Genomic DNA, 16,846 nt, shown 5'->3' on the forward strand with positions numbered 1-16,846 from the left:
TAAAATGTTGATACCAAAAGCAAATGAATAGCTGGGATGAGTCATCTCTGTTTCTGCATTCATAGAGGACAACAATGAGAAGTTTTTTCCTCTAAAGTATACAAGTGGGAGTAAAGACATACTGAATTTCACTTTTGAAGTCAAGGAATTTTTGTTTACAAAGATTTTTAGGGTTTTTTTTTTTAGCTTTTGACTTTATTTGTTAGGACAGAAGGAGTTGGGAATCAGGGAGAAAGAGAGTGGAGTGGCATGCAGGAAGGAAGCCATGACATGGCCCCAGACCGCCTGCATTGAGGATTAGGACCTCTCTAAATGGGGCGCAGACTAACTGCCACCCCGTCTGCACCAGTAGTTTTTCTGGAAATTTGATATAAAAGCAGATCAAACTTTAAAACATAACAGCAGCAGACTTTGAAAAGAAATGAGACTAATTTAGTTCAATTAGACTAATTAAAGTCATACTGCTGAAAAGATGAACGTGTTTTCGTAACTCTTGGAGAAATTATGGCTGAATTGCCTCAAATCCAATTTTCCTCTGAGCGCTCTGAGAGCTCTTCTCTTTTCTGTTGGTTTGAATCATCATCCACATGATTCAAAACCTGCTGATAATATATGATCACCACCACCATCTCACTGCAGTCACGTGTCCTTCTGAAACCAAAGCAGGAATTTCCCTTTGGCACCGTTTACGCCAGATTGCTCTTGTTTGGTAAACTTGCAGCCTTGTATCAGTGTTTCCACATGTTCTTTTTCAGGATGTTTGACTCAGTCCCACGGTGCTCTGCAACTTTGCACACTGCAGTTGCAGATGCCCCGCTCTTGAGTTGGCATCCATTCTGGCTAAAAGAGGAAGGGAGTGTATTTTATTTTTACATGATTATAAGAACAGTGGCGGGAAAATGGTAGGCTAAAGAAGAAGGAGGAGAGCAGGCATGGTGGAGGGGGTTTGGTTCAGCTATGCCAGTACTCATGACTCATCGTGGTGAGGGACTGGAGGATGGGAGGGGAAGAATTCGGCGCTGGTATTGGTGGAAAAAATGTTGGAGTTTGAGCCACCATGTTGCTGTTAGTTTCACTCTGCAGCATGGTGGTTGAATTACAGTAAAAGCAGGAGCAAATACAGCTCTGTTATCAAGGTGCTGTAAGAACTCTGTACTCATGTTTACACAGTGAGTAGTCACCCCAGGGAGCAGAGTTATGTAAAGGTGTTTATAGGAAATAATAATGCATGTAGTCAGACAGATGTACATGGCTTTGTAGAACAAAAACAAACTTTGACACTCGAGTTCATTGTTTTTTAAAAGCCTCAGGCTCTATGGCGTTAACCTAACGTGCCTCCTGTTTGAAGTAATGAGAGCCAGCTGGTTGGTGCAGTTCACCTGGTTTGCAGATAAAGCTCTACGTGTGGTGTGTGTTAAAACATGTATAAAACAAGGGGTTGTGAAGAGGTTGCCTGCAGCAGCCCAGGAACTTTGAGGCCTTAAGGATCCAAAACTGGTGACAAATATCTAACCCAAGGAAACCGCTGATGCTGGTTTTTGAAAACATGCACATGTGAGTTTTATAAACTTAGACCACATTTACATTAAAACAGTTCACTACAGGTGGAATCACTTCCACATTTATCTTTTGAAAACAACAAAAATGCACACAGATCCAAAAGAAATGACTAAAAACACATCTGTCGTTCATTGGCAGGGGTGTGTGTGGGGGTGGGGGGGTTACTAGTACTTGCCCTGAGTAGGGTGGGACCCTTGAGAAGCCTGGAATAAAAAGTGTGTTTTTTTTTTTTCTTGGTAATAATAATAAGAGGGGATGCTGAGCATCCACACCATTGATATTCCCGTCGGCCATTTTGTTTATTATTCTTCTTCCACGCTGGCCATCTCCTCCTTCATCCTTTGTAGTATCGACACCGTTTAAACTTTTAAAAATTCAGCTTCTTCGTTATCGACTGCTATGACTTTTCTCATTTCTAACTTTTTTTTCTTTTTTAAAGGTTTATTTTTGGGCATTTTTTTGCACTTGATAGAGGAGGATAGTGGATAGAGTAAGAAATAGGGAGAAGAGCAGGGGAGAGACATGTGGTAAAGGACCTTGGGCCGGATCGGGAGCCATCAGCGTACATGGGGCGCGCCTTAACCCCTCAGTCACCTGTGCCCCCTCATTTCTAACTTTATAATTTAAAAAACATAGCTATTTTTTTATGTTATTTTCATCTATTTCTATGTTTTTTCAGCCATTGACTGCAATTTTCAGCTAATTTTAGGCCAAAATCAGCTACTTATATGCTGTTTTCTGCTCTATATAGGCTACTTTCAGCAATTTTTATCCTTTTTTGAGCTATTGAGTGCCATTTTTAGCTGCTTTATGTCATTTATGCTATTTTTTATGTTATTTTCATCTATTTCTATGCTTTTTCAGCCATTGACTGCAATTTTCAGCTACTTTTAGGCCAAAATCAGCTACTTATATGCTGTTTTCTGCTCCTTATAGGCTACTTTCAGCAATTTTTATCCTTTTTTGATCTATTGAGTGCCATTTTTAGCTGCTTTATGTCATTTAAGCTATTTTTTATGTTATTTTCATCTATTTCTATGCTTTTTCAGCCATTGAATGTAATTTTCAGCTACTTTCAGGCCAAAATCAGCTATTTTTATGCTATTTTGAGCTATTGATTGCCATTTTCAGCTACTTTTATATCATTTTATGCTATTTTATGCTATTTTCAGCTATTTTTGTGCTTTTGGCTATTTTCAGCAGTTCTTCCACTATCCAGCTCTCAGCATGCACGCAATTTCAGCTGAAATGGGAATTTTGATCTAGTCATTGAGTCAAAGCCACTAAATGAATTGGTCAACAGAGCCCCTTGCTCCTCCCCTTAAAAAAGTCCAAATGGTTTAGTCTAACCTTCACACTGTGCAGCAGAGCAAGCCTGGAGGAGAAGAAAGAAGGGATAAAGAGCAAGGGCTGACAAAGGAGGAGAGGTTCATAAAGAACCAAAAGTGGTGAAGAAATACATATGCAGTATTGTAAGCATTTTCCTAATGTGGGGGTTAGAAAGCTAAAATGATATATCGTGGCATACTTTGGGAATAGGCTAGAAAACACAATATACTGTAAGGGAAATAGTGAAAAATAATATTAATCCATCCATTGTAAAAATGCTCATTGATAAAGGAAAATTATAGTTTAAAAATACATTAAAATGCATGGATTTTTTGTAAAATGTTGCAACATTTTTTCTTGGCTGGCTGGCTAAGAGGGCCCCATGTCGTTTTCTCTCTGGGGGCCCAAAATCCCTAGCTACTCCCTGTTCATTGGCAGTGTGATTTTGTAATGAAACAGCACATACCTGCACACATACTCTTCCTCTCACAGAGAAAGGTGTAAAAATACAAAAATGGCTAAATATATGATGAGGTGTTGTTGCTGCTCCAAGTGTCCCTAGACTACAAAGAGAGCACTCTGAAGAAAAAGTTAAACCAGTAGTGAGCAGCAAAAACAGAATCAGGGAGTCACAACCATTGTGCACATGTGCAAAAAGGCTCTGTTTTCAGAGGAAATGTCTTTAAGGCACCCAAAATGTCATTGCAGTGTTGGAGAAAAGCCAAAATCAACACTTCACATATTTAGCATGACTGAAAATTAAAACAACACAGACTTGATTTGAAGAAAACTGGATCAGTCTGCTACCAAAGAACAACCTGCAAGTTTTCTCCTGTGCAGCATGTCAAACGGATTCAAACGATTACAGTAAATAGAAAAGGAGGAACTCTGACAAATCACCATGTATCGTCTGGTGAGAGTGTAGCTGCTGTTTGACCCAACCCACGTTAGGACCCTTTGGCTGAACCTAAGCTGGATGAGCATGAGTATCTGTTTATGTGAGGGATTTATTAACAGATCAAGCCTTAGACCTCCTGAAAGGCTTCTAAGCTTGACATGAGCTTCCAAATAATTTTAAACTAGATTTTCAAGGATTTGGAATTCAGTTGGTTATGCCAGAACTTGCAGGCAGGGAATCAACTGCAAATGAGAAAGACAGAAAGCTGATGTTGGTGTTTCCAAGCACTGGTGAAGATTTTACCTCCTGTGGGTTTCTGGAGATACTGGACCGAAATCTCAAAGATAATGAAATGTGCTCACAGCCAGTCTGGTGTTGTGTAGATCCGCTTCTCTTTGAGATCACGCACAGTCAGAAAAGATCAATACATTGCATTGCTCTCTCTCTGACAAACCTAAGATTGCTGTTATCACCATTATTTCCCTACCTTGTAGTTTGTGCATGTTTGAGATTAGAGACAGATACCTGAGAGGTTGTTAATGTGTCCCCTGAAGTAACACATATTTGAAGAGTTAAAGGTCTAAGCTTCTTCCACTGAGGGTCAACCAGGGCTGTGTTTAGGTCATGTCAAGTAAAAATTCTCCCTCAATCTTTCTTCTTCCAAAGCATTCATCCCTAACACCATCTGCTTTACTTGAGATACGTTCAGAGTCTATTCTCAGAAGAAAAACATCGGTCCAATAAGAGAAGATCAACCCAAAAGCACAGAGGACACATAAAGAATCTGCTCTTTTCCGAAATGGCCCAAGCTAGAAGTCTTTGGTTGGTCAAAATGGCACCACGTAAAAAGACATTGAACATTACCACAATAAACAGCAGATCAACTTCAGATAGACAAAGAGGCTTTTTGTTCAAACATTACACTCACTTTAGCTCTCCCTTGATCTCTCAGCTACTGCTGCTGGGCTGTGCTGGTCTGCAGAAATGATCCCAGTAGATGAGGGTCCACGCCATTTATCAGAGTAAAACTGCAGACCAGAAATTCAAGAAATAGATGAGAAACAAAGTCATTGACATCTACAGAGTTACAAAGCCATTTCTAAGACTTAGGGACCCAAACGAACCATGGTGAGAAGTGGCGAAAACTTGGAACAGTGGTGAACCTTCCCTGGAGTGGCCGGCCTACAAAAAAGGCTCCAAGAGCAAATGGACGACTCATCTAGGAGGTCACAAAAGAACCCAGAACAACATCTAAAGACCTGTAGGCCTCACTGACTCGGTTAAGGTCAGAGTTCATGATTCAACAATTACAGAGAGACTGGGCAAAAATGGCATCCATGGGAGAGTGCCAAGGCCAAACCTACTGCTGACCAAAGAGAGCACAAAGGCTTGTCTCATGTTTAACAAAACCATCCTGATGATCCCCAAGACTTTTGGGAAAATGTTGTGTTGAATGAAAAGACAAAAGTTGAATGTTTTGGAAAATGTGCAAACTGATACATCTTGCATAAAACTTACCCAGCTTTTCATCAAAAGAATATCATGCCAACAGTCAAACATGGTGGTGGCAGTGTGATGGTTTGCTGCTTCAGGTCCTGGACCACTTGATGTACTTGATGGAACCGTGAATTCTGCCCTCTACCAGAAAATTCAGAAGGGGAATGCCCGGCCATTAGTTTGCAACCTCAAACTCAAGCGTATTTGGGTTATGCAGCAGGACTATGATCCAAAACTCACCAGCAAGTCCACCTCTGAGTGGCTTGATAAAACACAAAGGTTTTGGAGTGGCCGAGTCAAAGTCCGGACTTAAATCCGATTGAGATGCCTTGGCATGACCTTAAACAGGCGGTTCATGCTGGAAAAACCTCAAACGTGGCTGAAATAAAAATATTTTGCAAAGAAGAGTGGGACAACATTCCTCCACAGTGAAGTGAAAGAAGTATTGCAAGTTGTGGCAAACGTTTGCTTGCAGTTGTTGCCAAGGGTGGAACAGTGAGTTATTAGGTTAAGGGAGCAATGAAGTTTTCATGTAGGGCCTTACAGGTTTGGTTTACATGAAATCATCGTTTCAAAACTGACTTTTATATTTACTCTGGTTATCTTTGTCTAATATAAAAATGTTTGATGATCTTTCAGTGTTACAAATATGCAAATAGACAGACAGATAGATAGATAGATAGATAGATAGATAGATAGATAGATAGATAGATAGATAGATAGATATTTCTCAAATTCACACTGACAGTGAAGGAAGCATGAGTCATATCAGAATAAACCTGTTGTGTTTACAATAATTAAACATTGGTGCATCACTCTGCATTCCACGCTCATTGTTGTACATTCACTAAGATATTCAGCACAGCCTCCTTCCCATAATAAACACACCTTATTACTGTTGTAAAGCTGCACTAATGTGTCAGAACTAGTGAAGCAAAAGCATTCAGTCTTGGCACACACAAACACAAAAGGACGACACTTTTTTCTGCATGGTATAAGAGATATTTTCTCACTAGGCGTCCAGATGCTGCATGTTGAATCAGCTATGTTGGGTTTGAACACTTTTTACCTGGAGACACATGTGCACACACAAACAAAGCATTGTTAAACGCTCTATAATCCCCCCAACAGTCCAGGTTTTCTCTAACAACACACACAGAGTCCTGTAGGAAGGCCAGGTAATGGTTCTGAGTGACTGGACAATGTGTCATACAAGTGTAAAGTTACAGCCCTGCCTCCAACTCTCTCACTCAGACCTGCAGCCAATAGCAGCTCAGCACAGTCCCCGCCCACAGAAACAGGCTTTAAAACTCCTCTGAAACTCCTGCTCTTTTCTATCCACTCCGGTCTCTCCCCTCTGCCGGCCTGCCTGCCTGCCAAGCCAACCGAGCCAATCGTTCTGACCTTCCCCGACTCTCAGAGAAAAACTTCAGAATGTCAACTTACAGGAGCAGCACCTCTTACAGTGTGAGGTCTACCCCACCCCTGAAGACCTTCAGCAGCAGCTCCTTCTCTGGATCAACCTCCGGCCCCTCCCGCAGGAGCTTCACTGTCAAGGGCTCCTATGGAGCAGGCAGTAGGGGCATGGCCTATGGAGGAGGCATCACCAGCTCCTCTTCCTTTGCCCTGGGCTCCAGCATGACTGGTGGAGGCATGAGTGGTAGTAGCATGGGCCTGGGCTTTGGTGCTGGTAGTATGGGCTTGAGCTTGGGCATGGCCCCCATCACTGCTGTGACTGTGAACAAGAGTCTCCTGGCCCCCTTGAACCTCGAGATTGACCCCACCATCCAGGCAGTCCGAACCCAGGAGAAGGAGCAGATCAAGACCCTCAACAACCGCTTTGCCTCCTTCATTGACAAGGTAAGACCTCAAAACAGCAGAAAGAAGTTTATGCAGCCATTCTCTTCAGAAACTGAACTTCAGACAAACTAGAAAGCTGAATATTTCCCCACAGTGGTGTGACACTGTTATGCAATATTTGATAAAGCGCTCCATATGTTTGCCACATGTCTTGTATTGCTGATATCCTCACATTTCCTGCAGGGGGATTTACTCCCCTTTCTGCTGCTGTCGTCACCTCCCACAACTGCAGTCATGGCAGAGAAAACGTGGGGGCTAGGCTCTCTATCTTTTTTGGCACAGGCTGCCCTTTTATAGTGATGAAAAACAGTCTTAGAGAAAGGAGTGACAGTGAAAGACAAAGAGAGAGAGAGAGAAAGCGATGGGTGTGGCAGGGCAGCACTCAAGGCTTGTGATACGAGTTACCTTGGGAATGGTTCCTCCCTTTGCTGGGGTGTGGCCCCGTTTTTTTGCTACCCTGGTGGCCCCCACCTCTCGGAAAGAAAGTCAGTTCTCAGTGCTTTTCATAGCGTTATTTGAAATATATCCTTACAAGTGACGCATGTGCAAGGAAAGCATGATTTTACAATTGCTAACAGCATTAAAGACCAGCATTTCTGCAGGGTGTATGCGTCGTCTGAGGCCTCCACAGTGGGTTAATATTTAAAAAGGACGCTTGGTATCATGTTCCAGTCAACACAGAGGCTCTACTTATCCTGGCACAATCATTAAAGGGAGATAAAGTGCAGTTTGCATGCTGCAACATAGATAAACTCCTGTGTTATCATTTGTTGTTTGTGGAGGCAGATCATGTGAATGCACTTTATTAGCTTAACTGAGTCTAGTTCAAAAGGAGACCGAAGACAGGGATAGGCAACATAAATCTTACTCTGTCAGGCCGAATTAGAAGGATATCCACAATGGTTTTTAATTTATCTAAAGGGATAAATAAGTACCTTTTACTAAGGTAAAACTCAAATGCATAATTTGGAGAGTTCAAGCCAATTAAAGCTACTTTTTCAATGCAACAAACACTATATTTCACCATATTTACTTCTATTTAAGTAAATTTAACTCAGATTTGTATTTTCTTTGAAAAATACTCTTAAAACTGCAAATAAAAGACTGTTAAAGATGTATTTAAAGCCTATTATATCTCCAATTACATTAACAGTACTAAACACAGAACAGTTATCCACGATTATTATAGAAAGGTATTTGTATTCTTTGTGTGTTCATTGCAGATTTTGTCGTTCTTTCTTAATAAAGATTGAAATTGACTTGAGAGCCACATTATGGAAGAGCAGGGTCTGCAGTTGCCCTCGTGCCACCAGTTACCTTCTAGAAATTGTTAGTTAGATCGCACCTGAAAAGTGCAAGGCAACAAGACCCACCATCTCACCTTTACTGCCCACAAATATGCAAACTCCCCCACCTTTTCACCTTCCACCTTCTTTCTTCAGCTTGTAAATCACCCTCACTGTCCCCCTCCACTTCCGCCAACTCTCCTCTCGCTCATCACACCTATTACACGGTTAAATATTTACCTTCCTGCATCTGCCTGGGGATGCGACTCAGCTTCTTCACCCTCCTCTCTCTCCCTCTCTCTGTATTTGTCTTCTCTGGCTGCGAAACTAGCTGTAAAAAAAACAGGAAGGCGTGCAAGAGAAGGGGTTAACCGGCTCTAATTCCTCCATCACCGGCTTTTTCCAACCTCCCTCCCTTCTCCACCTCCTGTCAGGATGCACGTACGTCAGGCCTTCCTTTGGAAAAGCACGCCTGGAAACACAGCCAGCAGCAGCTCACAAAGCTCCAAAGATAGATAAGAACAATAAAGACTGGAGACGGTGACAAGGAGCCATGGGGAGGCTTGATCCTGGTGATTGATTATTAGGGTTTTGTTATGTAAAGGGCAGAGTAGAGTGCTGTTACATCACAGTTTAAACTGAAATTCAGGATGGTTCTTAAGTGAGGAATAGCAATAATATCCATTACTGCAGACAAGCTTGTAAAAGCTCATTTATGCTCCCATTATGAATGAAGATAGATCCATACTTATTCAGTGGGACAACTACCCTAATACTCACACATTTGCTATATTAATTCATCCACTAGAGGACGTAGTCTCTGAAAGACCTCCAATTTGCTGTCGCCCAGCTGGGATTCAGTTCCTTTCTGGTCCCCCCAGGCTCTTTGGCTTTAGCCGTCTGTCCCTGTGCCAAAACGGCTAACACCATTTATTTATTTATAGTTCCTAACAAACTTGCACAACTCAAAAAGTCCCATCATTTTCCCAAGCATTTTGCAGGACTAGCTTGAAACGCCCCCACAGTTTCCGGTGGTATTGTAACATAAGGTCCATGCCTGTACGCTTCCAGAAAATGTGAAGAAACACGGGTGAAATGAGCAGATCAAAAGCTCTGTCCATATCCTTATGCATGTAATTCTTAGTGCATAAATTAGCCATGGATTCTTTGAACATGTACCTTTCTAATGTGAAGAAAAATCTCCTAAATTTTCATTGTCTTTCTCCACAAATCAGGTGCGCTTCCTGGAGCAGCAGAACAAAATGCTGGAGACCAAGTGGAACCTGCTGCAGGGACAGACCACCACCCGCTCCAACATCGACGCCATGTTCGAGGCCTACATCGCCAACCTGCGCAGACAGCTGGACAGCCTGGGGAATGACAAGATGAAGCTGGAGGCTGACCTGCACAACATGCAGGGCCTGGTGGAGGACTTCAAGAACAAGTGAGTGTAAAATCAGCTCTTTGGTGCAGCTTTTCATTAAGCATAGATCGGATGGTTTTCAAAATGCATAAATAAAATACAGCTGAATTGTCTTTACATCAGGATCCAAACAGTTCACATCAGGAGACTAGACTTCCAGTACACTGACATAATCTCTATGTGGACTCCTCCCTACATCTGTCCATTGCCTTGCGTCATACAAACTCTAGAGAATTACAACACTGAGGAAACATGTTCCAAACGCCCATTACATTACAATACATGTGGCTGGAGGCATAACAAAGCAAACCGAAGTATTCTATAGCTTTACCCAAGAGAGAACAGGCACGAATGTCCTCAAGCTGACACGCACACTTCTTTGACACAAACAGGTACAAAAGTGCAGCGTGCATTTGTCACTCTCCACACACAATTGAACCGCATCAGCTGAGACGCCTCCAGGGAGAAATATCAGCCTCACTCGGCCCTGAGTCAACACACACTTTGAGAGGCAAATGTCCCAAAGGAGCAAAAAGTTAGGCATGGACTGCTGGCACCTCCTAGTGTTCACTTAGCATATTTAACTAACCAGGAGTGTAAGATGGGACTCTTCAAGATATTTGATATTTAGGACCGCAGCACTGAGGGTGCAAGGACCCTACTGGAATGCAAAACATGTTATTGTTCCTTCTTGTTCTGAAAGAATCCCATTTTTGGAAGCCGAGACATACCAGAAAACACACCATATTTGGCCTGCACTTCAGGGCTGGGGAAAAATATTATTTGTTGGTGTTGTGGATGACTTTTGCAGAATGGCTCAACAGTACCCCTATGAATTTTTCAAAAAGAGTTCTCAAGAACTCATGTACCAAATTTGGTCTGCCTAAGTGGCTGAATAAGATCCACAAAAAAGCTCCATGGACCCATACTTTAACTCTGCAGAGGAATTTTAAACATATTTTTAAAAATCTGGGACAATCTCCAGGGGTCCTTCTATGATCAGAGGTTCATCCAGTTCAGTTTGAATCTGATTTACTGCTTGAAGAGACCTTGCTAAAGAGTTACTCAACTTTCATCCAAAACTCAAAAGGTGTGACCTTGGCAAGCCCTAAATTTGCATGATTTGCCATGAAAACAGGAAGTGGTGTTTATCTCAGCTGTACATAGGTTTTTCTGTGAAGGACTTTCGTACAATGACTTGACAGGATCGCTCCAAATTTTCAAAGGCGGTCCCAATAGAGGTTACTTGCAGATACATGTAGAAACTTTGGTCTGCTTATGTGCCTGGATACGATCCATGAAAAGGCCCCATGAGCGCAAACCCAACGCAAACAGGAAATTTGAAAAAAGTTGCAAAAACTGTATTTTTGGGCTAAACCTAGGGGTTATTCTTTGATTAACTTCTTCTATGGGGTCCATCTATTTCAGCTTACATTAAGTTTACCACTAGAAGAGAAATTAATAGTGTAAATAACCTTAACAAGCTCTTAACTCACAGAATCTCAAACGGTGTGGGCATGGATATAGGCATTGAGTATTCAAATTTGCCATGCTGTTCATACTCCTATCAAATCCAGATTCTTACCTTATAAAAATCAAATGGAAGTGTTTCACGGCTAATATTGCGCCACTTATTTGACTTTTTTCGTCTTCCTCAGGTATGAAGATGAAATTAACAAGCGCACAGAGTGTGAGAACGACTTTGTCCTCATCAAGAAGGTCTGCATACTTAATTACTCAACAAATTTAAGCAACCTGCAGCAGATTCTTTCAGTCTATCAATCCTTTATGTTGCCTTTTAATGATAAACATCATAATTGGTTGCAGGATGTCGATGAGGCCTACATGAATAAGGTGGAGCTGGAGGCCAAGCTGGAGAGTCTGACAGATGAAATCAACTTCCTCAGATCGATCTACGAGGAGGTACGGCTCAAAACCTAGCTCACTGGGCGTTCCCTACTTTCTGCTAACCTCTAAACCACTTACTGCCTCCATCAGCGTTATTTATGATTTATCACCCCCGTCATACTGTGCTAACAATGTTTGCTGTGGTTTTTCTCGGCATCTGTTGAGCATCTTGACTTGATCCATCCTTGGAAGCATTTCAGCTGGATGGTTTCCCTCCACGACATGGTGTTAAAGAATCGGTATTTTCTCACACTCTTTTAGGAACTGCGTGAGCTCCAGAGTCAGATCAAGGACACCTCAGTCATCGTGGAAATGGACAACAGCCGTAACCTGGACATGGACGCCATCGTGGCTGAAGTCAGGTCTCAGTATGAGGACATCGCCAACCGCAGCCGTGCTGAGGCAGAGACGTGGTACAAGACCAAGGTGAGGAAGAAATCCTTTGGAATATTTCTTCACCTCTGCAGAAACAATCAGGTTCCAAAAGCTCTCATTGATGGGTACCCAGTTTTAAAAGTGTCCTTTGTTGATGCTTATTTAGTATGAGGAGATGCAGACATCCGCCAGCAGATACGGAGATGACCTGAGGAGCACCAGAACAGAGATCGCAGACCTGAACCGCATGATCCAGAGACTGACATCAGAAATCGATGCTGTTAAGGGACAGGTATGGTGTTTTAAAGTCATTTTCACTTTAATTCAACATTTAATTGCATCTTTACCATCAGGAGTGTGCACAAAGCCTTATTTCTTAAAAAAAAAATCTTCCTCCAGCGTGCAAACCTCGAGGCTCAGATCGCTGAGGCTGAGGAGCGTGGTGAGATGGCAGTGAAGGACGCCAAGGCCCGCATCAAGGACCTGGAAGACGCCCTGCAGAGAGCCAAACAGGACATGGCCCGCCAGATCAGAGAGTACCAGGACCTGATGAACGTCAAGCTGGCTCTGGACATCGAGATCGCCACCTACAGGAAGCTGCTGGAGGGAGAGGAGGACAGGCTGGCAAACGGCATCAAGGCAATCAACATCTCCCAACAGAGCAGTAAGTCATCTCTGCACCATCACAGTCTTTTACTTTATTTTTGACACCGAATGTTGAAGGATTGGCCCTGACTGTTCTTGTGTGGATTAACACAGTGATTGTATGGTGCATTTAGAATCAAGGTGTCAAAAATCCAGCTGTATTCTTTCAAAATGCCAGCAGAGGGCGACTGATCTGGGTGCAAAAAAGGCCAAGTGAGACACTAAACCTACATACCTGAAGAGTTATCATCTGCATCCTGGATTTCTAGTCAAACCCAATGATATCTTTATTTTAATAGGCTTTGATTTTGTTTTCACATCACATTTATACATCCTAATAAAAGACAAATACACTAGTACACAAAAGATGAGACACTGTCTTCAAAACAGGCTACCCTGCTTCTCTTTGTTGTTAATCAAACACTGGGGCATTTACACCTGTTTGGGATTTTTGTGGTGCAAACTTAACATGATTGGGCCACATTGCTAAACTGATTGTGAGTTATTAATCAATACGAGAAGGTACATACTGCATATATCATTTATATTACACCAAAAGCCTGTCTTATGTGTAAAGAAGAGGGAGACTCCATCCTACATTTTTACCTCCATAAACTTCTTTTTTAACAGATTATTTCTCAAATGTAATCTTCAAATCTTCTTTAATAAAGTATGAAGATAATTTGGAAATTGCAGTCCCATTAAAAGTGAAAATAACAGTAAAGCAAGAGTATGCATAATGGTGTGACTAGCTCATCCATCCATTGTTTATTCTTGCGCCAACCCCAGCTGACACTGGGCGAGACATGGGGTACATCCTGGCTTGGATCGGTCTCTATTCAATCAAAGTTTATATGTATCGAGAAGGACAAAAATTGATGTCTGACTACTCAGATCCCATTCATACACATCCCTTTACACCAATGGTGCAGCAGTGAAAGCAAAAACTTGTCTCGGTTGTGAGGTGAGCCACAGTCGACTCCCAGGCACTAACCAGGCCCAACCCTGCTCAGTTTCCCAGATTGAACAAGACATCGGACATGCTAACTACCCAAGTTAAGGTCACCAGTCAGCCTAATTAGCCTGCTTTTGGTCCTTCCCTTGAGAGAAACCAAGCAGGAACAGGTAAAACATGCAAGATTCACAAAGAAAGGACCTGTACAACTCAGATAAAGAAACTTCTTGCTGTGACATGACAATGCAGAATACTGTATCAATTTGCAGCCCAATCAATTCATCTAAATTTCCTTTTAAAGTTTTGGCACCCAATAAAATCCAGCCCGACAAATCCCTGAATGCTCATATTGTTTCATTGTCAATCCTTTGTATGAATCACATATTTCTTCGTTTAACTCTTTCTCTCCTGTCTTCCATTATCTCTACAGCAAGCTACGGTGGTGGTTTCCCCATGGACAGCATGAAGAGCAGCTACTCAAGCAGTGTCTACTCCACTGGTTACGGCACTGGTGGATACGGTAGCTCTAGCGGATTTAGCAGCAGCGGCTTCAGCGGCGGCAGCTCTGGCGGTCTCGCTGCATCCCAGACCAAGAAGAACGTCGTAATCAAGATGATCGAGACCAAGGACGGCAGAGTGGTGTCCGAGTCCTCTGAGGTCATCGAGGATTGAGCTGTCTAGTCTAGAGGTGTAGCTACCTGTCTGCTATAGTTTTCCTGTTTTATACTTACAGTTCACCGCCCCAAGAAAACTATCAAGTATGAAGTCAAACGCTTGCCAGCCACTCTTCAGTAGAGCGAAAGGTTTTCAATGAAGAAATTAATGATCCTAACACTACCAAAGAGCTGAAAGGGACCAAAGAGTTTATTTTGTATGTCTGATGTCTGTCTGTACTAAAAAAGTTGTATTGTCGCAGAAAGTGAGCAGAAAGAAATGGGCAAATTGCAAATAAGAAAAGAAGTTTTTTTATATATTGAGCACTCCCCTGAAATCTATGCAACATCTATTCCATTTCATTCCAAACTGTGTTGCATTAAACGGACCGTGGTGTCGTCAGAGGACTGTGAATGTACTGAAACAGTGCTTGGTCAACTAATGTCTTAACTTGCCTGCTACAGTAGGTAGTGCATGTCTTCCCTGTGCGTGTCTTGTAACTGAAACTGTCGGACCCCTTAGGAGGCTGCCCACGTCACACTGTTGTCCTGAGGTGCTGTTTTTGCTACCAAACAAATAAAAATGTGTTTACTGAAAATAACGTGCTTGTTTTAATTTTTATTATAAATGAGAAAGAAGGAAGACCAGTACAATATTTTATCTGAGATTGTGGGTTTAAGTGGTCAGAACGAGTTTTCTCCAGAGCATGGCTAGGCTCAGCCTCAGAGATAGGGTGATGACCTCAGAGTACCACCGCTGCTCCTTTGAATTGAAACGTGCCAACTAAAGTGGTTTAGGCATCTAATCAGGATGCCTCCTGGTCATCTCTCTGTGAAGGTCTTTGGACACGTCCTACTGGGAGGATACTGGTGCAGACCCAAAACTCAGTCACGGGATTATGCATCCGGTCTGGCCTGGGAAAACCTCGGATTCCCCCAAGAGAGCTGGAAATTGTTGCTGGGGAGAGGGATGTCCAGGTTGACTTGTTAAGTCTGCTGCTAGCGGCCATGGCTGGTGGTATAAATATTTAAGTGTAGAATTGGGGACAACTTGACAGTTTATTAAGTATAATTTGCAATTGAAATATAGACTGGGAGCTTGTTTTGTGGCTTCACAGTTTCTACTCATAGTTTTCAGCTGTGTCCCCGTGTAGAGCAGGGGTCATCAAGTACATTTGCACAAGGGCCAGATCTAGTCTTGACAGCGTCTCTGGGGGCCAGACTTCCAAATAAAGAAAAATTAAATCAATATGTTGTTCTGATTTACATATTTTATTAGTATTTGTATTTTCTTTTAAAATCACAGGACATTTTTAAGCACTACCAGTTAGATCTATCCTGATCTATAATGCCGTAGACCAGAAGGAGACAATGGGCCCTCAACAATTATGATTTAGCACCAATACAAACTCATGTTTCACACTTTTCACTACTTCAATTCTTCATTCTGCCATTTCTGCAACATTTTGTGCCACTTTTATCCCATTTTTGCCACTTTTTGATATTTCTATCACTCTTTGACCCACTTTCCTGCTTTTCACTGCTTTGCCATTGACTATTTTTTGCACTTTTTTGCCCATTTTAACACATTATTGATACTTTTTGCCTTTTTTTCCCTTTTAAACCAGTTTTTTCCTATTCTTTAACTTCTTTAAGCCACTTTAATTGCATGTGTTTGCATGTGCCTTTTTTTATTATTTGCCAGTTTTTGCCCATTTTTTCCACTTTTAATCAATTTTTGATAAACTTTTTGCCCCTTTTTTCTTTAATTCTATTGGTTTGCCACATTTTAACCTCTTTTCACCACTTTTCCTGCAAGTTTTTGTCCCTTTGTGCAACTCCACAACCCATTTTGATCTTATTACCCATTTTTGCCACTCTCTAACCCCTTTTCACCACTTTATTTGGCCATTTTTGCCAGTTTTAACACATTTTAGATACTACTTGCCATTTTTTGGCCTCTTTAACCCAATGTTTTGCCATCTTTTAACTTCTTTGAACCACTTGTCTTGTTTTATCCATTCTTTTTCCATTTTTGCCACTTTTCATTACTTTTTTCACCATTTTTGCCACTTTTAACCCATTTTTAATATACTCTTAGCCCCATTTTTTCCTTTTATACTAATGTTTTGGCACATTTTGACCTCTTTTCACCACTTTATCTGACCATTTTTGCCAGTTTTAACACATTTCTTGTATATTTACTTATGATGGCTGACAAGTGAATTTCTGTAAAAACAGATCAAATGTTAGTCATTTTTAAACTATTTGAATATTTATTGCTTTTGGGGTGGATTTAACAGCTGCAGACATTCAAAGCCAAAAGATACTCTTAAAACCACAACATTTTCTTTTCCTGCTTTTCTAAATTTAATGATCTTCTGGGGACCAAACAGGAAGCTTTGGGGGGCCTGATTTGGCCCCTGGGCCACCAGTTGATGATCAGTGCTGTAGAGG

The 16,846-nt window shown here is 41.8% G+C and overlaps 1 protein-coding gene across 1 annotated transcript; it reads left to right on the forward strand.

Moving 5' to 3' along the window:
* Positions 1-6,623: 6,623 nt before the first annotated feature.
* krt8 (keratin 8) lies at positions 6,624-14,989 on the forward strand. The gene is made up of 8 exons (XM_041798663.1): positions 6,624-7,144; positions 9,666-9,874; positions 11,512-11,572; positions 11,681-11,776; positions 12,023-12,187; positions 12,303-12,428; positions 12,536-12,800; positions 14,167-14,989. The coding sequence occupies exons 1-8, from the start codon at positions 6,719-6,721 to the stop codon at positions 14,406-14,408; spliced, it is 1,590 nt and encodes a 529-aa protein (XP_041654597.1). The 5' UTR covers positions 6,624-6,718; the 3' UTR covers positions 14,409-14,989.
* Positions 14,990-16,846: the final 1,857 nt, after the last annotated feature.

This window comes from Cheilinus undulatus, linkage group 11 (genome assembly GCF_018320785.1).
Source record: "Cheilinus undulatus linkage group 11, ASM1832078v1, whole genome shotgun sequence".
NCBI lineage: Eukaryota > Metazoa > Chordata > Actinopteri > Labriformes > Labridae > Cheilinus > Cheilinus undulatus.